Source organism: Gymnodraco acuticeps, unplaced genomic scaffold (genome assembly GCF_902827175.1).
Source record: "Gymnodraco acuticeps unplaced genomic scaffold, fGymAcu1.1, whole genome shotgun sequence".
Taxonomy (NCBI): Eukaryota; Metazoa; Chordata; class Actinopteri; order Perciformes; family Bathydraconidae; genus Gymnodraco; species Gymnodraco acuticeps.
This window is the reverse complement of record NW_022989974.1, coordinates 2880479-2903915: the sequence shown is the minus strand read 5'-3', so window position 1 is coordinate 2903915 and position 23437 is coordinate 2880479. Positions and strand designations below refer to the sequence as shown.

The 23437-nt window shown below is 38.5% G+C and overlaps 3 protein-coding genes across 7 annotated transcripts; 1 reads left to right on the top strand and 2 right to left on the bottom strand.

The window, feature by feature from the left end:
- Positions 1-876: 876 nt before the first annotated feature.
- On the top strand, positions 877-6900 carry LOC117543077 (cadherin-4-like). Of its 2 annotated transcripts, none has more exons than XM_034211130.1 (17): positions 877-965; positions 1459-1578; positions 1674-1820; positions 1938-2082; positions 2181-2350; positions 2504-2635; positions 2729-2911; positions 3316-3620; positions 3715-3857; positions 3945-4169; positions 4270-4497; positions 4640-4764; positions 4911-4973; positions 5116-5172; positions 5469-5513; positions 5698-5742; positions 5874-6900. In XM_034211130.1, exons 1-17 carry the CDS (start codon positions 930-932, stop codon positions 6135-6137), a joined length of 2433 nt encoding a protein of 810 aa, XP_034067021.1. In that variant the 5' UTR covers positions 877-929; the 3' UTR covers positions 6138-6900. The 2 variants fall into 2 exon arrangements, with proteins under 2 accessions (XP_034067021.1, XP_034067020.1); XM_034211129.1 differs by having other exon boundaries at positions 5698-5781.
- A 4145-nt stretch (positions 6901-11045) lies between these two features.
- Positions 11046-13932, bottom strand: mtg2 (mitochondrial ribosome-associated GTPase 2). Its single transcript, XM_034211182.1, is given in 7 exon segments — positions 11046-11485; positions 11488-11541; positions 11655-11793; positions 11895-12113; positions 12226-12341; positions 12588-12735; positions 13263-13932. Coding segments are annotated over 7 exon segments (1263 nt in total). The 5' UTR covers positions 13512-13932; the 3' UTR covers positions 11046-11147.
- Positions 13933-14199: 267 nt separating this feature from the next.
- On the bottom strand, positions 14200-22746 carry LOC117543110 (calcium-responsive transactivator-like). 4 transcript variants are annotated; one of them, XM_034211186.1, is made up of 11 exons: positions 22488-22746; positions 21620-21696; positions 21444-21528; positions 20988-21120; positions 20394-20630; positions 19198-19362; positions 17570-17671; positions 16937-17029; positions 16684-16785; positions 16471-16598; positions 14200-16132 (listed from the first exon to the last, which is right to left on the bottom strand). In XM_034211186.1, exons 1-11 carry the CDS (start codon positions 22554-22556, stop codon positions 16106-16108), a joined length of 1218 nt encoding a protein of 405 aa, XP_034067077.1. In that variant the 5' UTR covers positions 22557-22746; the 3' UTR covers positions 14200-16105. The 4 variants fall into 4 exon arrangements, with proteins under 4 accessions (XP_034067077.1, XP_034067075.1, XP_034067076.1 ...); XM_034211184.1 differs by lacking the exon at positions 17570-17671 and having other exon boundaries at positions 22488-22744; XM_034211185.1 differs by lacking the exons at positions 14200-16132; positions 17570-17671 and having other exon boundaries at positions 16139-16598; positions 22341-22746.
- Between the last annotated feature and the right edge of the window lie 691 nt (positions 22747-23437).

Here is a 23437-nt window from a genome sequence, read left to right as displayed (position 1 = left end):
CGTCCACACTGTTCTCACTGTCTACTTTCCTCTTCTTGGAGAGCACCATGTGTAATTATTTGTCTCTCCCTGTCTGCCGCTAACACGCCTGTTCACTCTCCTCTTGTACAATATAATGAAATAAACAGATAAATAAAATAAAGCCACGCATTGTGAAATCATCTACAATCAAATTACATTTATATAATCATGTTCAAAATCATTTTATTACTCAGGTCATTATAACATCTTATAAAATCTTCCCATTTACATTCAAAATGACATAGTTAACAAGGAGCAGTTAAATCTAAGCAAGAGTCAATGGTGTAACTGTGTCCGTCTCGTCCTGCCTGGCAAAGACCCAGTGATAAAGGGTTGCATATTATAGAAAATGTTTAAACAGGACAAATATATAACATTAATTTAATACATTGCCACAAGTACTGCATTTACAATATATTTTGTTTTCATAGAGATATGCATGACAACAGTTTGGGTCTCCATAGTGGTTATCAAGCTAACTGCCTTTAGAGTATTATGAAATCCTAGTTATTTTTTAGATGTAATTATTTAGATGTGCTTTCAGTTACATAGTTTAAACATTTATTGTATTTGTGTGTTTGCACCACTGTAAAGCACTTTGTAAGGTTGCTATAGGAAAGAAGCTATTTAAATAAAAATGATGAAAATGATTACATGGTTACATCAAAAGTGTAAAGGTATAGTAACATAACTATTCTCACATATCTCTAACAAAAGTGTTACAGACCAAATATATAATATGCATTTTAGACACACACACACACACACACACACACACACACACACACACAGGCCCCGCCCCCTCTCAGGTAGGCTGCTGCCATGAGTTGCATTTAAACTGTAATCCAGGTGCATCCCAGCGTTAGTCTAAAAACCAAGGGATTAACAACACACGATCTCGATTTGCGATGGAGATAACACGCCCTAGGCTGTTCTTGATACTGGTAAGAATGTATCTTTTGCATCATTTCTGGACAGATTGGTTGAGAATATTTCAAACAATTATTACTTGATACTTACTTAAGCCTTTGATTCCATCATGATGGGCTGCCTTTATAAACATTCACTGTTTGTAAATATATATAACCAAGCGTTACATTTTTTTATTTATATGATAATATGATCAAAATGATACAGATATAATATGGCTGGTTATCAAAAAACAGATTATTTAAAATTAAGTCAGTTTGTAAATGACAAATCAAATATTTATAAATATTTTTAAAAGTCAATGCTGAAGGCACTGGTTAATTCTGCTAATATTATAGATTATTGATAGAATATAGAGCAGTGCTTTAACGAGTGTTGTGTGTATAAATTAAGTGACTTGTTATTTAACAATGTGTTAAGAGTTGTATGTGCTAGTAATCACAATCATGAATATACAAAATAATCCAAAATGTACTTAATCTTATGTAATGTAATGTTTTTCTCTAGTGTTTGCTAGTCCATAGTTCATCTTTAAAAATTCTGAAGCGACAAAAAAGAAACTGGATTATTGATTCCTTTACTATTCGAGAAGACCATGAAGGAGGTTTCCCATACGAGCTGGGCCCGGTGTGTATTTACCGAGAGTCATAATAAGTCGAAATGAATGGTATAGGTATGACAAGATCCCACCGTTCACTACTGTGCTGTTTTACTCCCTGCAGCTCCACGTTGAAAATAAATTCAGCTTTTTAAAGATACATGGTCAGGGTGTGGAAGAAGAACCCAAAAACATCTTAAAACTCAACGAAATTACAGGAATGCTTACTGTCCATGGCCCCGTCGACTACGAGAGGTTCAGAGTTTTAAAGGTTAGAAGGAATTTACTACATTTGCATTGTTTACATTATCTCCTGGATGTGAGTGTATGTGTTTGTGTGCCCTTGAAAGCATTTCATTATGTCACAATTTGTGCTATTGCATTACAGCTAACCTTTCAGGCCTATGATCAAGAAAAAAATGAAATAGACGCACAGCTTGGAGTTGAGATATTAATAATCGACGCAAATGACAACCCTCCGATGTTTGAGCATGATAGGTATGAGGTTTCCATAGAAGAGTCAACACCACAAGGTAACTTGCTAGTCGCTTCTCAATCTGCAATCTTCACATATTATGAACAAATATTATACAAACTAAAACAAACGAATGCTTTCTTTTGATACTGCCAGGCACTGAATTCACTACCATCAAAGCAAACGACGACGACAGCACTGAGAACAACAGATTATTTGATTTCAAAATAATCTCAGTAATTCCTGACCCGTTTGACCTGGAGTTCTACCTAACGCAATTCGAATCAACTGCAACGGTTTCATTTAAAGGATGTCTGGACCATGAGGTGAGGAAACTCATTGCATAATTTGATAATTAACAAATCACAAATATTAAAAAAAAGAGGTTAATCTTGGAACTTTTATCTTCTTAAATTTGAAGGTTATCGCTAAATTATAATATATTTAATAATAATTGTTGGGTGTTTTGAACTGATCAGAAAGCCGATGCCTACATCATTAAAGTGGAGGCCAAAGACCGTGGAGAAGAAGTTCAGCTCTCCAGCTTCGCCACCATCATTATCAACATAGAAGATGGAAATAACCATCTACCTGTGATAACAGGACAATCAGTGAGCCATTACTTCTTGAATTCACCTTGATAAGAATATGGTTATAATACAACGGTACATTTTCACAAATAAAGTTTTATTTTCCTTTCCCAGGGTACAGGGAGAGTGAAAGAAGGGGAGGAAAATGTTCTTGTTAAACGTCTGCAAGTTACAGACCGAGACACCAAAGGTACATCGGCCTGGAGGGCCAAATATCAAATCAAAGGAGACGAAAACAGGAACTTCAAAATCACTACTGATCCTGAGACAAATGAAGGACTGCTGTATGTAGAAAAGGTATCTTTTGTGTGATCATCCTGATTTTTTATGAAAGACAGACGACACGTTTTTATTAGCACAGATAAAGTAACCGGTATCCAGTAGTTTTTCCATGGGGTAAGGTATTCAATATCCAACATATTAGGCTCTATCATTGATAAATCACTTTTGATCACACTAAGCAGTAACATTACATTCTGAGTATGCTGCTGTGCCTTTAATTGCCCTTAGTTGATGAGATGAACTGCAGCAGTGCTAACAAAGAGAACTAAAGAGAGTGAAACCTCTAGAAATTCTTACTATTTGTTGGGATTCTTGTTTTTGAAGAAATTGACAACTACAGTATCAGTGACAAACTTTATGGCTGTCAGGTGACATGGCCTGAATTTCAAAAATTCCTTTCCTTTTTTTATTTTTAACAGCCTCTGGACTATGAAGAAAGTCATGAAAAACACCTGAATATCAGTGTACAGAATGAAGCGCCATATTACTCATGCAAGGTGGAAAGAAGAAGCACCACTGGTCTTTGGAAAGTCAACACTATTGGTAGTAACACACTAACTCTGTCCACTACCAAAGTGACAGTGATTGTGGAGGATGTCAATGATCCTCCAATCTTTGACATGACTAACAAACATGTTACGGTGGCGGAAAATACCAAGGCAGGGCTCTATCTGGCGACATTTGCAGCTACAGATCCCGACGCTTCCAGTGCCAGCACAATTGTGTAAGTTATGAATTTACTAGTTGTCGTACCGTCTCACGTGACTACAATTATTTGGTCAACAAATAACTCGCAAAGGCCTGATTGTGTGTTTCAGATACACAAAAGGAGATGACCCAGCTGATTGGGTAACAGTGGACCCCAGGACTGGAAATATAACCACAACCAAGATAATCGACAGAGAGTCCCACTTTGTGAAAGACAATATGTATAAGGTCACAACATATGCTGCTGACAATGGTATGACCTTCAGGAATATTTATATTGTGTTTGTTCTTATTTAAAATGTCTTCACTAATGAAAATGCACATGTGTTTTGGTCACCAGGTCTTCCTCCAATGACAGGCACTGCAACCCTCAACATCCATATTACCGATGAAAACGACAATGTGCCACAGTTGACTGAGACAACATTGGACATTTGCCAATCTGATGGACTCTCTCAGGCCAACATCACTGCCTTCGACCTTGATCAAGACCCCTTTGGTGGACCTTTCTCCTTCAAGCTCCAGGAAAAAGAGAAGGGCAAGTGGAAGATTGACCCTACACAAGGTTAGAAAATAACGACAGTTTTGAAAATAAACCTCTTTATCCTTTTTGAACCGAAAGGCTAAATGAATTGACAATATAAAAATGAATGTTTTATGTACAGGGTATACAACCAAACTGGTGAAGGAGCTCACAGTTCATTCTGGAGAGTATGATTTGGTGCTGAAGGTATCTGGCCTCCAGGGCGAGGAAGCAGTTTACAACCTGTCAGTTATTGTGTGTAACTGTGTTGACATAACGAAGCCAAATTGCCGCATCCGCAAAACTATGGGCTCCGGAGTAGGAGGAGGAGTGCTTGGGATCATATTTCTTAGCATGCTACTGCTTTCAGGTAGGAAACGTGTCTGAAATTGTCAACAATATGCAAAGATACCCTTTAGTTCGAATGGGGGAAAAAAAGATTTCACAGTAAAGTCATTTAGGACATAAACGTATATGCATTGATCTGTATGTGTGTGGTCTTTGTCTCCCAGCTGTGCTACTCTTGGTTTTTCTGCTGAAGTGTAAGAATGAGCACAAACCAATGCCAGATAATAATGATTCAGGTTCAGGACATCTGATAACGAGTAACATTGAGAAGCCCGGAACTGATTGCAACGTAAATACATTTTTTGCATAATAAACCTGAACTTTATTACCTCCCCTCATACTTCAGTGATGTACAAACTTTACATATTTTTCCAAAATTATGGAAAAATAACTGTAACTTGTTGCAAAGAAAAAACGTTTTTTAACTTTCAACAGGTGGAATTGGGTTACGGTCGCAAAGACATCAAATTACCAAGAAGGCCTTCAAAGAGAAAGCCAGTAAGTGAAGAACAAGCATACATACATTTAATAACAGGCTTATGAAACACTTTTGTTGTTATATTCATGACAAATTAACACTAATTATTTTCATTTGTTAACATAAGGTCATTACCTGACTTGAATTTTGTTGTTGTTGCAGTCAATAGACGCGGGAGGCCAGCATGTCACAAACCAGCAATGGGACTATTTCTACAGGGTACAGACATTTATTATTATTATTATTATTATTATTAAAGGATGTATCCCAGAGTCAATAAATCCAACGAAAAGACCAAAACCAGCAACGAAGTGCCATAGAACTCCATTGTTACTATTAAAAATGCATCAAATGAGCTTGGGGCTTAAAGTCACTCACTCACACACTCTTGGTTTTAGTCATTTCATTTTTGTTGACAACCAGAACAAATAGCCAGCCCTTTGTTGTGTAATGAAAAATGGATAATGGATTGATAATAACAATTATCATAAATTGACATGGTTTTTTATTTCCAGTTGAAAATGGAGCAAAGATATCAACGTTGGTGTTCTTGGCACGAGGTACTATCATTATTGTTATTATTATTATTATTATTATTATTATTATTATTATTATAAAGTAGTAGTAGTAGTTGTGGAATTATTAAGAATGTAACTGAGTCGAGACATGTTCCGTGAAATATTCCATTATTTATATCTGATGTTATTCAGAACTGAAATCACATGATTTACTTTTGATTTCCAGGATTGGGCTCGCCACGGCGGATCTTCTGCAGATCAAGAGATTAGTGTGATGCAACATACAATGATACTCAATTTACTACAAGATGTAAGAAATGAATTGAATCAATTGTTTAAAGTTCTTGACATTGTGTTTCTTTTCAATAATGTTTTCTCCCCTTTGTCTTCTGTATTCTGTAGAAGCTGTATGCCCTCAGCGCACCAGAAGAGGAGCTGGGTGATTATGATCTTCATAATTACACTGAGGAGGGAGACGAAAAACACAACTTTGATCTTGATGCCATCTCCATCCCTGATATTCCATTTGACCCAGAACTTGACATGGACCTGGATTTCAGGTTTGATACTCTGGCCTCAATCTGCCTGTCAAGAGACCATGCCTACAGTACAAAACCTGAGCCTCAACGTTTTGAGAAGCAACAAAGTTTCAAGTGGAAAGTCTAAAATGAACACTCCATCATACCTGATTTTTTTTTTATCAAGTTAGTAGTCCTAAATAATAATTGTAACCATATGTTTGGAGGGGCAAAAACGAAAACTGTTACAATTATTGTGGGATTGGACAGAATTGGCTGATTTTGTGAAAAATGGTTTGTATAACTTCATTGTTTACAACAGGAGCTTTCTTAACTAATATTATTTTGGGATTTTAAAATGATTACCTTTTTGTTCTTTCATACAAGCAATGTTCATCGCAGATAGGGAATGTACAGTGTTTCTGAAAGGATTGGAAAGCATGAAATAAGGTTTATTATACAAATAGAAAACGTTTTTAACTCTTCGAATAAATGCTCTTTCAAAGTCACACATTAGGTTGGGATAGTGTCATAAGGATTACAGTGGGATTTCAATGTACTATTACAATACAGGGGACTATATCTCAGGAGGTTATGAAAGCTCTTAAAGCAATGGTTGAATATATGAGAATTTAGAGCAGATACATGCAGTGCAGGGATAATGGCAGCCTATGATATTTATTTTTCAGAAATGTTTTGTTTGTTTAGCCTTTAAACTTGTAGTTCCTTCAATTTATTTTTGTATAATATGCTAAACCTTACCTGATCAGATGATTAGTGTGTTGAAATAGAAAAATATATCAGGTTTACTGAGACCAACTTTCACCCTACATGACTTTCTGTCTACCAATGTTGTGCTACTTGTTTTCAGGAACTTTACAGCATGTCTCAGATAAAATGTTGCTCTGAGATTGAAAGTCATTGAAATGTAGGCTAATGTCTTGGTTTGTGGCAGGGTCATGGTAGGTAGAGATACTAACTCGTAATACAACAATCCAAACCGCATCTTTTAAATGTCAAAAATATGCAGGTGTGTCAGTATGTACATATGATTTATGATGCTATCTCATGCACCCTGATGCCAAGGAACTATCAGTCAAGAGTTGCAAAGTCGTCATACCGGTTTTGTTTTTGATACCTGTGATGGTGTGCGGTTTAATGTGAACATGCCAAAAAAGAAATGCTCAGTAGGTGCAGCTGTTTCCAAAACAAGCTCAGCTAGCATAACCCCAAATTGATAAGCTATTGCACTTAAGATACAGAAACCTTTTCTCAAGAGTTGCTAAACCTGTGTACAATGAACCATACACATCTTAGTGGTCCTTGGAAATGTTTGATAATAACCACAATTATTATTAGATGAGAATAGGTAATGAATAAAATGCATTATACACATGAAATGAGTGCACTCCTACAGGCCAATCACGTAGGCTGCATGGGGCCCCGCCTTGCGCAGGGGGCCCCGCCCAGAGGGCCTCGCCCAGAGGGCCTCAGCTGCTGTGCGCAGTTCTCCGCGCACCCCCCGCTGACACGCGAGAGTGAGAGGTGACAAGGGGAGCACGTCTGTAACCCGACACCGTTGCAATGAATCGACGACCAATCACGGCTTTGATACGGCCACTAGTGCAGGTGTCGGTGAAAAGACAGTTTCAGTCCGGCGCAAGCAAGAGGGGAAAAAAACAAAACATGAAGAAACTAGAGCATCACTCGAAGGTGGGTTATTGTATGAGTCAAATGTACAACTTGCGAATGTTGTATAAGTCAAATTGCCAATTGCCATATTAAAACATCAGCTGCAATTCACGACATGAAGATGTCTCTGCATATGGAGATGCAGTTATTTCCAGCATTCTTTATTTAACATTCATTCAAGTATGTTATGCCTTTTATCTGCTAATGTACAGGAGGAAGAGTGATACACTGTCTGTCTAGTTGGCTAACATAACAGTTAAAGTTTACAGCTTTAAAAACATGGAGCATTTTTCCCCTTTTATTCATTTTTATGTCAATTTGCACATTTCATGGTGATGCTCAGCCTCTCCCCTTAACTCCTAACAGTCATCATCATGTCAACCACAACACAGAGAAATACTGATAGAAATGTGTGTGTAGTTGTTGATACATTGCTGACAGAGGGAACTACATTTGAATACAGATTTAAGAAATATCAGTTTTTGAGCATGTTTTGTCTTGACTATTCTATATTATAATAAAATAATATAGTATTTACATTATTGAATTGATTATGATTATTATGATTATTATTATTTGTATTATTATTATTATTAGTAGAAGTAGTTTATTTGCATTCATTATATTTTAATCTTTTTGAGGCTAGTATTTGGCAGGAAATGCAGACGTATTCACCTGTAAACGCATACTGAACGACATACATTCACTTTTACCATTTACCTCACTGTATAAAAAAGTAACTGTTGATAATAATAATAAACAGGAATTATATTTGCAAAGTAGCCTACTTTCTTTGTTCCCAAAACAATTGTTTTCACTCCTGTCGGTTGGGGGGGGGGGGGGGGGGGGCTCATCTCACAATGGGGCCCCAAGTTGACCAGGGGCGGCCCTGCACCTATATGTGCCTAATGATTACAGTCCACACTGTTTCCAGACTGTGATGCTGTTGAAGGGAGTCTCATAGGATTACTGCCTATTTCTCACTCTCCTCATCATTGTTTTTCACACATGCCTAGCAAAAGAGAGAGTGGGATCAGATTTCATAATTTAAAGACACACCCAGAAGAACAAGATAATCAGCATTGTTAACATATGGCCAGAACAGCTCTTTCAAGTTAAGAGGGCTGTCATGCTGTTTAATGTGCAAACAAAGCAGTCATGTAAGTTCGACCAAAAGAAAAGATGTGACACAACATCCTTGAAGACAACATCAGGACATCCTGCTTTTAAAAAAGCAAGAGACCTCAACCGTAGCTGGTATATAATGAAGCTTTTACCTCTTATGTGTTTTTATTCTCCAACGTTGCTATTCATTAACCTTCCCCTCCATCCTCCTTAAGTCTGACTGCTTTGTCTCAGCTCTTCTATCCACTCTCATTTATTATTTCAGTTCTTCAATACACATTTTAACCAGATTGCATTGATGTACAGGGCCTTAAAGAAAATACTATTATTTAGGTGGATTTTGGAGGGATTGTATTATTTGATGTACCCAGCATGTCTACCACTTTGAAAATGCAACATATTTTTTTTAATTGTGAAACAAACAGGAAATAATAACAAAAATAAATGAAAAAATCTGTGTGCATAAGTAATAACCACAAAACGCCAATAACCTGTGAAGCCACATTGTACAGCAATTAAAGGTGCAAGCTTCTTTTGTACGTCTCCATAAGCTTGGCACATCTATCCAACAAGATTTTTTCGCATACGTCTTTTCATAACCATTCTTTAAGTCATACAACAGATACTCAATCGGATTGAAGTTTGACTCCCAAGACACAAAATGTTTCATCTTAACTCCATTGTTGTTTTAGCAGTATGCTTTCAGTCATTGTGAACCTCCGTCCCAGCCTCAAATCTCTTAAAGTCATCATTCCTTTAATTCTGACAAGTTTTCCAGTCGCTGCCAATGAACAACATGCTTCACTGTGGGGAGGGTGCTCTAAGGGTAATAAGTGATATTGGGTTTGTGCTAGACAAAGCGTTTTCCCTGATGGCCAAACATTTTTTATATGACCAGAGTACTTTTCCAAGTAAACATCCAAAATCCAAATGAGTTTTCTTATTTTCTTCTCATCAATATACATGTACAGTTCTCTGCCACTCGTAGAGCATTAAGTTGTCCTATGGACAGATACTCTGATCTCTGCCTGGCCAATACTTCCCCACAGCTTTGTCCTTCCATCTATTTGGGGACCTTCTTTTTCTCAATGCAGTTTGCATGTTTGGTGCCTAAATACAGATAACATATATACAGATGATGTAGCTGTAAGAGCTAATGTGACACTTAGATTGCACACAGGTGGACTTTAGTTAAACAAGGATTTAATTCTGAAGGTCATTGTTGGGACTTCAAAGTCGGTGAATAATGATTACTACTTTTAAGTTTTACATTTTTTCAAAATGTTTTACTGGGCTTCATTTTTTTCATCTTTGTGGTCTATATTGTGTTATTGAAATAAAATCCATATTCAATTGTTTCAAATGACAAGTTGTAATGCAAAAAATATAAAAAACACCAAGGAGGGCACTGAATATTTTTTCAAGGCACTGAAATAATTCCTTTTTGGGGAAACAATTTGTTTTAATTTCTCTGAGTTCTATATTACTGCATAGTACAACATCAAAATACAAAGTATCTTTACCCTATGTGGTTCTTTTTAAAACAAATTCCGGTTTTACTGGCAACGACATAATACATTGCCGAAAGCATTTTTATCTTTATACACACATTACTAAAGGACTGCTGGCAAATTAAATACACGTCTGCACCCTTATGATTGTGTGGGCTGATAAACAAGAGCAGCGGCAGCCCACCAATGTCATCATGTTGTAGACTCTACAGAGTATTATTTGCTAAAAGGTTCAATACAAAAAAAATCATAGAAAGTTGTTTAAAAGGGTGCATGCCCTCTGCTGGTATATTTAGGAATTACGTTGTCATTGACAAGCTTCAACACAGGACAACAAAAAGTTAGAGCATCAAGTAAAACGGAAAAACATGTATCTCTATCTTCTTTGTCGAGTACTCTATGCTTGTGGTTTTGTAATGACTGAGAAAATGACCAGATTATGTAAATAACATGTTGCTTTCAAGTCAACTGAACTCAGTTTTCCTGTTTGTTTCTCATAATCATTTCTATGCACACACTCATCCTATCATAGACTGAATTTGTATAACTTATTTGTTTTAGCAGGCTGACCCAGCCTAGACAGGCATTTGTTAATACTAACAGTGTACTGGCTTCTCTAGTTTTAATACTTTATTGTGTAGCATATAGCTGCTATATCTTTCCAGAAAATATAAATAAATAATGTACTTATCAAAGAGCAGCAAGTAATTGACAAACTAACACAGACATTGAATTATGTTTCGTGTATGTGTTTATTAAGCAATTTAAAAACATTCCATGTCTTCAAGTATAAATATATATCGTGAAAATATCAGACAAACTCATTTTTACTACCATCTTTTGGGTTTCTCTTCCCCACTACCTTCTCCTTGGAGATATCCGTCATACAGCTCTCTGAGGTGGAGGATGAGCTCTTCTGTGTTTTGTCCTGTGAGCGCCGACACAGGGATGACCCGCTGGGAGACGTGGCTCTTTAGAGTCTCTAGCTTCTCCCGGGCCTCAGGAAGGTCCATTTTGTTGGCTATGATGACCTGAGGACGCAGGGACAGATCCGGCTCATACTGGTCCAGTTCATAACGTAAGTGCACGAGCTGGGTCCAGGGCTCTGGGGAAGACAGGTCCAAAACATAGAGTAGGAAACGACAGCGCTCTATGTGGCGCAGAAAGAAATGCCAAGGCCTCGATTCAGATGGGCTCCTCGAATGATGCCTGGGATGTCAGCAACTACACAGGACAAGGGTAAAAGTGCAGCATATATATTACACTGAAGAATAAGCTACATCTTATTAAATCATTTCTACAGTGTTTTAAAATAACGAATATTAATCACTCTCTACCTGCAACTTGCTCATGATCCCTGTAATTGACAATCCCTACATGTGGGTTGAGTGTTGTAAAAGGGTAAGCAGCCACAGCAGGCCTGGCGTTGGAGATGGCTCTCAGCAATGATGATTTTCCAGCATTCGGAAACCCCACCTGATGGGATAAAGATGTTTCAAATGTCAGTTCATTACATTTTTAGAGTTGAAAAACAACATGTGCCTATGAAAATTCAAACATTAGCAGCTTTTCCTCACCAGTCCAGCATGGGCCATGGTGCGGAGCTCCAGTTGAAGGACCCTCTCCTGGCCCATCATTCCTTGGGTTGCCGTCATTGGTGCACGATTCTCATTGGACAGAAAGAACCGATTCCCCTTCCCACCAATTCCCCCAAATACAGCCAGATACTCCTGGCCGTGCTCCGAAAGGTCGGCCAGTGCCTCTCCTTCTTCCTTTACCATGGTGCCCACAGGTACCTTAATAATAGGAAACATCATCAATGGTTAGACAGTGGGCTTATCGTAGAAAAGTCTTCTTAAATTACATTCATAACTGACATGTAATTCATAATCAAATAGATGGACTCACAGAAATATAGTATGAGCTCCCGTTCTTGCCATAGCAGTTCTTGCTGCCACCTGGTTGCCCATCTTCTCCCTTGTATATCGGAACTACTTGTGCCAATGATTTGACAAACTTGTCCGCTGAAAGTACATAAAAAAGAAATGAATGACAGAAACAAGTTTGGGCATGATGAAGAATAGACCAAGCCTTATGAGTGATATAGCATTGATGATAACAATGATTTGAACAATGTTCCAGCCAGCAGAGTGGGTAGATCTGAATTGTAAAATAATTAATATTTTGTCTGGAGACAGAATGTGATAATTGTAGAGAATACATGGCAAATATAATAGTGTCTCGTGCCTGGAACCACACACCAAACTTACCCTTCATAATGATGCTTCCCCCATCTCCTCCATTCCCTCCATCTGGTCCCCCCCACTCTTTCCGCGGCTCACTGTGAAAGCTGGAGACTCCTCTGCCACCAGAGCCAGCCATCAGCTTCACACGCCGATGGTCTACAAAACAACGGGTCTGTGGGCCACATAAAAAAAATACTTAAGAGAGTAATCCAAACTGTGATTCATCAACAGCACACTAGCATTAATTACAGACAATATTTCTCTGTTTGTTATATTTTAACAAGGATTGTTTAACAATGCTGATCTTCATAGAGAATTAACCTAAGACTGAATATAATTAACACCTGTCCATGATAGAGGTTTCTTTTATAATCATCTAGAGAGACATGTAGAGATTAAGGCATATCCGATATATTCCTGTGATGTAATTGTTTTGGATTTCAACATTTAAATATTCCCATCTGTGTCTTCATTCACACATTTTACAAGAAGACAGGTTGAGGAAATGATCCAACTTCAGGAAAATATGTTTTGTTTTGGCTACTTGAGGGACAAATAACATTTCCATTTCACATATGAGGTAGTGGACAGACTCTGCCTTTGAAATAACTGTTCATTTATCTCAGTTTGTATCCCTATTGTAGGTTAATTTAAATCCCTAGGTTGTGAACAATGTATACCATTATCTCAAACACATACCAGCTTCTTTTCAGACAGCTCTCTCTTCTTCGGCTGGCCTCGGACTTTGGCGCACAGCGAACAGGAGGAGCTGACATCTCTGGAGCCAGCGGTGACTTTCTGCCTCACCGCTGCGGATACTGGTAAACTGTGACTTAACAAGCTAACCTTTTTACTTCTCACTTCTTGTCCTAATAGGCCTATGTATCCTAAAAATATTTCCGGAGAAAGAAGTCTAGGGCTTTTAAGTCTTGACAGCGTCGTCAACATTGTACCATTCAACAGCCAGATACCAATACTAAAGAAGGGTTGGCTAACGGCGGTTTCACAAAGTCACCACGTTTTGCCTCAATACACAGCACTCACAGCAGAACAAATGTTCGTTCTGCCAGAGTATCCGGCTTACCACTGGCTACGTTATACAGTTAATTCCCGATGGATTTACATTATTTCATAATCGTTCTGGCACGTCTAATAACTACAGCATGCTTATACTGAGTACGCTACTTGGCACCTACGGAACCCGTGAAGGGACAGTTTGTTTACGCGATTGTGAAATACCGTTCCCTGTTGCTGGTGCGATTCAGCCCTATAACGCCACCTTCTGTGCTGGAGTGAGTGTGAGTTATCGTAGGCAGGAAGACTATGAAAGAAAACAAGTGGATATGTTATATTGTCAATGCTACTGAACTAGCCTTCGCCAGTGTACATGAAACAGACTTTTATACAAGTGTATACTTCACAAATGTCTTTAATTTCAATATTAGCGGGGATTCTTTTAAAGGTAATCTGTTTTTTTGCATCTCTTTTGTTTTATTGCAAAATACAAACAAATAAAGAACTAAAATGAAATAATTATTCAAATAATTATATAATTTTTAACTCGTGTCTCTTTCATTTAATATTAGCAGAGGTTTCTCGGTGACGGAAAAGTGTAAATAATAATAATAATAATATCAAAAGGTGAATGTCAGTTTATTTTTATATAACAAACAGTAACAAAAGACAGCAGAAAAGATCAGGCAATGCAGACTTACAATAGATAAGAACATAACATTCATATTTGGATTATGCGCATCAAACTTCGCTCTCACCGTTTTCCTTTCTCTCTCTCTCTCTCTCTCTCACACACTCACACACACACACACACACACACACACACACACACACACAACACACACACACACACACAACACACACACACACACACACACACACACACACACACACACACACACACACACACACACACACACACACACACACACACAAAAAAGGCGTACCGCACATTCAACCACATCAGTGCATACACATTACATTGAACTACAAAAGACTTGCCATACATGTTCAGTTCACATACAAATGAAAAACACTGATACAAATTCATTGTAGTATAAGCCTGTGATTGTCCCTGTTGAGTGGCAGCTACATAGTTATTTAGCTGTTTGACAGCCAGGTTTCTCCCATTCTTGAATAACTCTGCAACTATTACGTTATTTTACCCCTCTGAGATAAGTTGAGTTACTACAGAATATACTGCAATGAACCTTAAAAACCCTGTTACTTGTTTTTCCATCTAATACAAAATATATTAATAAAAGTGCTCACTGGAAAAAGTATGTTGAAGTAGTAAGTTTTATGTTTGTGATAAAGTTCACATCTGTCCAAAAAGTCATATGATTACGGAAATAATGTTCTTAAATATGACATGTGAGTTGAAACCTGCAACATAACATTAGACAAACCAGACCTTTGACATCAAAGATTTTCAAAATATAATGCAAATAATGTATTAAAGTATAAAAAGCAACCTCAACATGACTAACTGTCTGAGTGTATTGCACTTTTTAAAGTAGAGGTGCAGGATGTGTTACCATTCTGTTCCTGTGTTACTTTGGCTTTTTGAGGATTATTTGTTAAAAAGAGCCTGAATTGCACAACAATACAAAACAACTGACAATACATACACTGTCACTGCAAAAATAAAGTGCAGACAAAGTGGCAATGTGTTTTTATGTAAAATCATTAATGATTGGCATCACACTAACTCTAAACTCCGCAATACAATACAATAACTGTAGTCTGTTTAGAGGAATGCCACCCAAAATAAATACCAAAACTACTGCCACAAATCTGTATGACTATGGATACTTATACACACCTTTAGGTCTGGATCAGTTGGCTAACTACTGTGTCGAATACCTCAGAAAGACATAAGTATAGAGTGAAAACACATAATGTTAGACCACACAGCAACACATCACAGTTGGACTAACAGACAAACTCCCTGATCAAGTCAGGTTTAAGGACCAACGTTTTCACCTTCATAAAATGTATTTCCTTTAGCAGGAGATAAAACAGCGTCTCAACTAGGAATTAAAGCAAGAGCTGCACTTAATCTTTAAGATAAATATCAACGAACAATTCATTCAAGGCTAATCAGTTTTTTTTTTGTTACCACAGTCTCACAAGCCTGCTTTGTGCACCAAACTAATCAATAAGAAGAGGCTTGTTAAATACAATAAACATTAAAAGACACGTGAAAGGCATAGACAGCAAAATAATAGAATTATACAGGCGATTGGCTGCAGCTCGTCGAATTTCCTTACTGCTACTTTTAGTACCCTATTTAATCCATATAAAAGGTTCAAATGGACTACCTTGTTTTTATGACCACTGTAGGGAGCAAAACAGATGAAGAAAGCATCACATTTGACTAGAGTTTGTATTCTTGGCTAGAAAGATGATTAATGAGGGAATAATTAATCGGATGCAGCCAGATCTACTGATCCGGCTGAGCAAGCGACACCCTGTAGAACCGTTTATTTTTTCACTCTCTTTTAAGAGAAAAACAAGGTGGAACCTCATTGCTGATAATTTCCATACTGACCCTGCAACGAAAAAAATGATTCATACAGAGATTAGAAAGCATTTCATACATTGTGTTGTTCACTTTCTCTTTGCCTTTCTGTAATTAATGAGACACAAAACGATATTCAAGCTACACAGTAATTTCTACATGCATTAGCTTTACTGATGTTTTAAAGTTGATAAAATAGTTGAATTTAAAAGAAAACACTGTTTTTGTTGTTCAATAATAAAACATTTACTGTTAACTTCTATCCAAAATACTCGTTATTTGGGATTTATACATATTTTCCCATATGTTAACTGGGTATTAGTCAGTGTTGCAACGACAAAATCTGAGATCTGATCTAAGTCTATGTACCTGTTCGTAGGTATAGGGCCTCTGTGTCTGGGCTCCAGGGCCTCCCTGGGAGGAGCGGTAGGAGCTGTACTGTTGGCTTTGACCCTGCTGATACTGAGAATACTGCGAGGATCCACCTTGGCCAGGACCTGTAGCAAAGGGGTAATCAATTAAATTATTCATTGTTTGTGTGTATTTAAATGAACACATTATGGTTGTATGGGTTGTTCTAACCGTATCCCTGTGGCTGTCCGCTGTAGCCTTGTTGAGAGGAGTACTGCTGCTGGCTGTACGGCTGCTGATACTGAGCCTGCTGTTGACTGTATTGAGAGTTTCCTGGAGGCATACAAAAGGTGTTAGTAATTTATCTTTTCATATGGATTGGGACTCATTTGGTTAGACACATTTAGACAATTTACGTTTGGGAGAGTGGAGGGAAATACATCTTGAAAGCATGGTTTAAAATGACAGAATGAACGACTGCTACCTCCTTCATAGTAATGCTGTGAAGATTCATCAAAGGATCTGTCGTAGCCTTGCTCCCCATAGGAAGACTGTTGATACGAATACTCCCCATGACCTGTAGAGAAAGCTGTTCAACACATGCAAAAACTCCTGTGCAAAGGCAAAACCCACTTACATAGAGGCAGGACATTATTACTCGCAGATTGAGGCCAAAACATTTATAATACATGTGCAACGACAAAGATCGAAGCACAGACAACATTTTCAACGCTTCTCGCTTCAATATTCACAAAGCACAAAGGAACGCCCTGGAGGAAGTGTGTGCTTTGTTCTCAACACACTGTTATGGCACTTTCTGAATTCTGAAGTTTCGGCACACCAAAGGGGACAGTATGGACACAGACACACTGGGGGAAAACAGATTTGAGACCAATGTCAGGCTTTTGCAATTTTTTGCAATACTTTCCAACTCCCAAAGCAAGGGTAAAGACTGTGACTGCCTCTCAGTCACAGTCTTTATCCCTTGCTTTGGGAGTGCTGAAGCACCAGCACTGCAGTAAATCTGGCTCAGGTATGTAGATAAGTGCTTGAACTAAAATGTGGCTTTGTGTATTTGAAAGCTGTGTGCATGAAGTTTATGGATGTGCACGATTACCATCAGGGTAATATTGCCGGTTTATGGGCTTGCTGGAGCTCTGAGTGTGTCCATACTGCTCTCCGTAGAACTCTTCTTGTCCCATGCACTGCCATGCAGGTCCTGCAAGACAGGCGACACCACGATTTGCTAAACAGTCGGCTGGACCAATTGGGTGCTGAGTTGGAGACGAGCTGTGACAGGACATTTAAGCACTTTAGTTCTCTGTGAATTAAGAATAACTTAGGATCATAACAAACATTATGGCCAGCTTTCTTGGAAATACTTTAGTTATGAGGCTATTATGGGTAGATCAAAATCAAGTGAATTAATATGACCATACACTCTATGTACTGCAGGATAATGGTTATTATCAGTGGTTTCTTAAACGAAAGAAGCTATAACGTGCCAACCCAATTTTAGGAGGCAATAATTAAAGAGGGGAGAGATTACAATGAATAATTCCATGACAAATTTAAATGATATGTAATTTAAGAGGAGAAAATGAGGATTAGAAAATGAGGATTGGGGAAAGGCAGTTCACAGGGAGAATCTGATCTCTGCTTGGTGGTGGTGTGCAGAAACTCCAGATTCCAATCTTTCCTTTTCCTTTTCAATTTCATCGAACAAAGTCAGAAAAACCAACCTAACAAAAACCCTCTTGAAGATGCATCTGAACTACGGACAAGATAAATGCCTTGAAAACCACAACTGGCCGAAATGTTTCCAAATACAGTGATGAGTTGTAACAACTAACTATTTCTATAGTCAAAATAATTCCAGATGTGACCCAGAGCCCAGGGATGACAGAATGGCCCTGGCAACGCCACCACAACCAAGCAGCTAAACTATGGAGACCTCAACTCCATAACAAAGTTCTCTCTGAAAACTCTTCCCCCAGTCATGCAAGGATAATGTACCAGGGTGAATGAGGACAATCTATCATGGTCGTTGCCCTGGAAACAGTATCACATTCTTTTTATAGCATATCAGTTACTATGTGCCAAGTATACACCCTTCAAAAGACATAACAGAACAGGGTGGAGCTATTATTAGACACATGCTGACGCAGCAAAAGTTAAGTGATTCACAAGAACTTAAAGGTGGGGTAGGTCATTCACTTCAGATACACTTTTTGTTATATTCCATGGAATGCTCTTAACATCCCGATAGCAATGAATACATTAAATGCTTTGACAATAAATACATTAGAAAATGTCATCTGTGGAAGCCGGTCCGGCTAAAATAACTGGATGGCCTACCTGCCTGTCAGCCTTCCATCTGTGCACAAACTTATCCCGTGCCCTCATTGGTCATGCGTGTTCGTGTGTGTTGGAGGAGGGGCTCTGTAAGGAAGTCTGAAGGAAGGAGCAGATTTTTTTCGGCTGCGTAGTTTCAAATTCTAGCGCACTCGAGCTGATTTCTCCATTCTTACCTCCCCTACCTTTAATGTGACACAAATCACAATTCCTGTAGGCTTCTTAAAGTTGAAGGAATCTAGGCATCTAGAGCCTCAATTAATGGAAACCTGTTGACAATTTCAGTCTTAACTATCCCAAGGTACAGTCACACATCCATCCATATGTCTTTAAGCACTCAAACTAACCAATTTCAATGTCAAACCGGCAAGAGGAAGTCTTACCACCTACCTTGCTGTGAAGAACGGTAGGATCCCATTGGTCTCTGAGACATCATGCTGTTTCCTTGACTGCTCTGACCCATCATACCCATGGCCTGCTGTCCCTGATAGTGTTGGCCCCCAGCCTGGGCTGAGGAGTAGTGTGGAGTGGCAGACTGTTGCTGCATCATGGAGACTGTGAAGGAGGTGTGATTATGGGGGGGGGTAAATAAACACAGACACATTCAAGGAATATACCTGCAAGAGCATTTAACAGCATTGGCAGAAATGTCCATGATTAAACAAATGAACAAATGTAGAAGGAGTTCCATGTCAATCAGAGCAAAGGGAAAAGCCAAAAACGGTCTAAAGCAGTCAGGGGTCTCTAAAAGAACAACATTCTTTGAAGAGATGCTTTCAAGATGCGGCTCAGAAGTAGGCGATGCAAACAAAGTTAGTGAAGTCAGTGCATAAACATAAATATCCACACAGACATCCAGGGAGAGAAGGGCTGTATCTCAGGGTCAGGAGTTGGAGATTGGCAGGGTAAGCCTGGAGCAGAAGGAAGAAGGCAGGAAACCTCTTCGATGAACTGAATGTGTTTGCCTATTTTGATGGTAGAGATAAACTAGGAGAGAATTTGCAGATTGATGAGCGCAGATAAACATGTAAACAATTTAATGTTTTGGCAAGATCAATGTGCGTTTGTCATGAATACATTTAGAGGTAGTTTAGAAATCATCCCACTCACTCTGAACACTTGGAAGGCATTACTTTCAGCAATCCCTTTTTTCTGAGTGCTACATTTTCGAACATACCTAATGATAAAAAAAACAATAACTAATGGGACTTCTTGCACCATAACCATAAAGTTAATGATAATCAAGTCTGAAGTGTTTTTGAGTGTTCAAATCCTAAGCCTGAATGTATTAACCTAACCTACTGTCCTACCTCTTTTCGCTGCTTTTAATTGAACTATTCATATCTTAAACTGCACTGTAACTTTTATCCATGTATTTTTTCTTTTAATGTTTATTTTATTAGCTTTTCTTTTTAATGACTGATTTTAAATGCCATTTTCTTAATGTTTTTCATTTTTTGTAAAGCACTTTGAATTGCCTTGTGTTGAAAAGTGCTATATAAATAAACTTGCCTTGCCTTACTGTAGCCCTCTTCCCATATAAATACACCAAATCTCCTGATAAGGCTGCACTATACCTGGCTCACCTTGGTTAGACTGCAAGTTGAGGTTGCTGCGAGAGGAGGAAGAGGAGGCTGAGGGTGTGGAGGAAGAAGAGGAAGAAGAGCCATAGCCAGACCCAGGACCCTGGATAATGCTGCCCTGGGAAGAGGGCGCAGAGTGGCTGTAACCAGAGGTCGGGGCCGAGCTACCGTAGCTGCTGGCTGGCTGGCTGAGGGATGCGGAGGGAATGGCCGACTGCTGCATGGGGGCATGGCTGAGGCCTGACGACACACACGCACAGTCAGAGCAGCCAGCACATTCCCATGCGGGGCCATATCGTGTTAACCACGGGCCCACATTCAGTTCATCTTTACAGGAATCTTTTAAGGATTACTGATTTATTTAAAAATGTATTGGTCACAAAAAGAAGAAAAAAAGCTGCAAATAAATCTGACTGTCAGACCATGAGATAACATCATAACATATTTGCAGGCAACAACGACAAGCAACACTGTGATGGACTAAATCTGCAGACAAACATGCAGCCAATTCAGGATCAAACAACCATGAAAGAGGGGGGAACACGATGAAAGAGAAGGTGTGCAAACCAAGTGTGGGTTTTTGTCGAAAAATCTCACCATTGCTCATCTGACTCTGCATCATTGATGTGGGGGGATGTCCCGATGCCATGTTGTCATTGAGGTTGCTTGGAGCATGTCCCACACTTTGGCCCATCCCTCCAGAGACCAAAGACATATTGGTAGCGGGAGGCTAGAAATAAAAGAATAATGCTCCATTTGTTTTCCCCTTGAGAAAAGTATTTTTCCTAATTGATGTCCTTAATTTCCTTATGCCTTATTTTATATAAACTCGTGTCTACTAAATGTACCATTTTGTTAAAAATCATTATCAGTGGACAAATTGCATGAACATGCATGGATGTTTACCTCTTGATTGTCTACCCACAAATGTATGATCACATATTCATTTATTATTGATATTTGAAAAATTGAGAATATGTGATGGATGGTAAGAGCATAATCAATCTGATGGAGATGGGAAAATATATTGTTACTTCCTCTTGGAGGACTCACTGCAGGTAGTAGTGTCTGCATGTTCTGATTCGAATCTGCTATAGTGGCCAAATAAACCAGATTTCTGTGCAGGATCTGCTGATACCTGTCAAATTGGAAAACAAAACATAGCTTTATTTACTGACTTGTATTACAATTATATGGCATCAGTCAGGAGTAAAAAAAAGAACACTCACTGTGTGCATTCAGCTGTCTTGCCTTTGCTTTGGTAATCCATTATGCATTGTATTAAATGATTGTTTTCATCCAGCATCTTCAGGAGACAAAACAACTTCAGCAAAACAGTAAAAGTCACAATGTATGGCAAATTATACACTGAAAGATGGCCTCAGACATTTCAGTAATGTCCTAACTTCAACAAGCCTTCTTTCTGGGTCAGTTTTTACATTTTTACTCATAATGGGGCCAAATATGGAAGCACTTCCTCACAGTCTTTTTTTAGGACCTTGTTTGAAAGTCCCTGTGTTGAAGATTGGTTGTGCAGTGTTACAAAAAAGGCTTCAGTCAGGTAGCCTATAAAAGCAGCAGCAGTCTCAGGAGGCTATATGGCTCATGTTTGTCCAATGTAGCTCGGTTTTCATCATACAATGTCTATTTCCAGCTGATTGTTATATTTTGCAACAAAGCAGGGGTCCATAAAAACAGTTTAACCTTTCGCCACGCTGTCTGACAATAAACGGGCACCCATAACTATAGGCTACCTTGATCAGGTGTTGTGCTTTAAAATGATTAGAAACACGTAACACCATTTGAAGCTGATGATTTATGATAAAAGTAAAACATTTTAGTCATGTCAGAAAAAAAAGCAGAGATTGACAGCATCACACAGAATCAGCTCCAGTGATGAGCATAAGCGATCGCCTACATCAGCACCGTGTCTTTGTTATAGGTACGCACCTTCAATTGACTGTCACGTTACAATACCAGTTGCCATTTCTTCAGATATTCACTACAGGCTACTTTCTCTGCACTGGCGGACCGCAACCTCCCATCCAGACTAGAATATGTTATCACAAGCGCCACGACGCACTTAAAGAGGTTTACCTTTTGAATTGTTTGCTGTGTCACCTCCCCTTTACTCCTGGGGCGCGCCGAGGAAAACGCCACCGACATTTTGTCATATGGAAAATAAAAGCGCTTCTTTTATTCTAATATTTATTATTTTGAGCGCAGCCCTCTATTTGGGTACATTTTTGTCCATTGCCACCAGGAAATGGGGGTATATTGACAATAACAAATGTCTGTCATGAAGGGAGGAAAATAGGAACACAGTGGATTTCTCTGACTGTAATTCGACACACGATTTTACTGACAGCTATGTATAGTTTGCAATCAAAAAATTATACAGAAAATAAACTGATAGGTAATATTGGAACATCCCCCTCCCTCAGTTTTTGGTATAACCCGGACAGTGAGTAGCCTACCACTTTCCCTCACTGTAGACGGAGTATCCTCTGATTCATGACAGCCAATCAGTCCTCATTGTACACACTGCTCGATGCTCAAAAGTCGTTCGAGAGGAGAGATTGCAGAAGTTGTTTTAAGCACCTCTGTGTGAACAAGACATCTTATTACCAAAGTCTCATGTTCATATTTGTTGCAGAGCATTTCCGTCCCCTAGCACAATGATAAATGTAATAGTTGATAAGTAGGCAGTTCCATTTAAACCCAAAAGGAAACATCAGCTAAATCCACCAGAAAATTCAAAGCTATAATTGTGCAGAACATTTTTCCCCGAAATTATTTTTACTGTGAGGCCTACGCCAAAGATTGTTTTGGTGTTACTGTGACAATGTCAATGTTGCATTGTCGCATGCAAGTGCGCCTGTGGGTATTACGTTGGTGGTCTTTTTTATTAGATTACTTTTTGTAACCCACTGTTGGGTGGTTGAGTTTAATCGGCATTGCACAATGTAATCCTAATATGAAATAGAGTCCTGTGAAAATCAGCTTTAACAAAAATAAATTAATGTGCAGAAATGTATGATTGATGA

Excerpts from the sequence above, each read along its gene's own strand:
- LOC117543077 (XM_034211129.1), top strand. The coding sequence starts at position 930 with ATGGAGATAACACGCCCTAGGCTGTTCTTGATACTG. Across the intron at positions 966-1,458 it reads CTAGGCTGTTCTTGATACTG|TGTTTGCTAGTCCATAGTTC; the intron begins GTAAGAATGTAT and ends GTTTTTCTCTAG. Across the intron at positions 2,083-2,180 it reads AGAAGAGTCAACACCACAAG|GCACTGAATTCACTACCATC; the intron begins GTAACTTGCTAG and ends TGATACTGCCAG.
- LOC117543110 (XM_034211186.1), bottom strand. The coding sequence starts at position 22,556 with ATGTCGGTGGCGTTTTCCTCGGCGCGCCCCAGGAGTAAAGGGGAGGTG. Across the intron at positions 17,030-17,569 it reads CCGGCAATATTACCCTGATG|GTCATGGGGAGTATTCGTAT; the intron begins GTAATCGTGCAC and ends CTTTCTCTACAG. Across the intron at positions 16,133-16,470 it reads GGCCCTATACCTACGAACAG|GGTCAGTATGGAAATTATCA; the intron begins GTACATAGACTT and ends TTTTCGTTGCAG.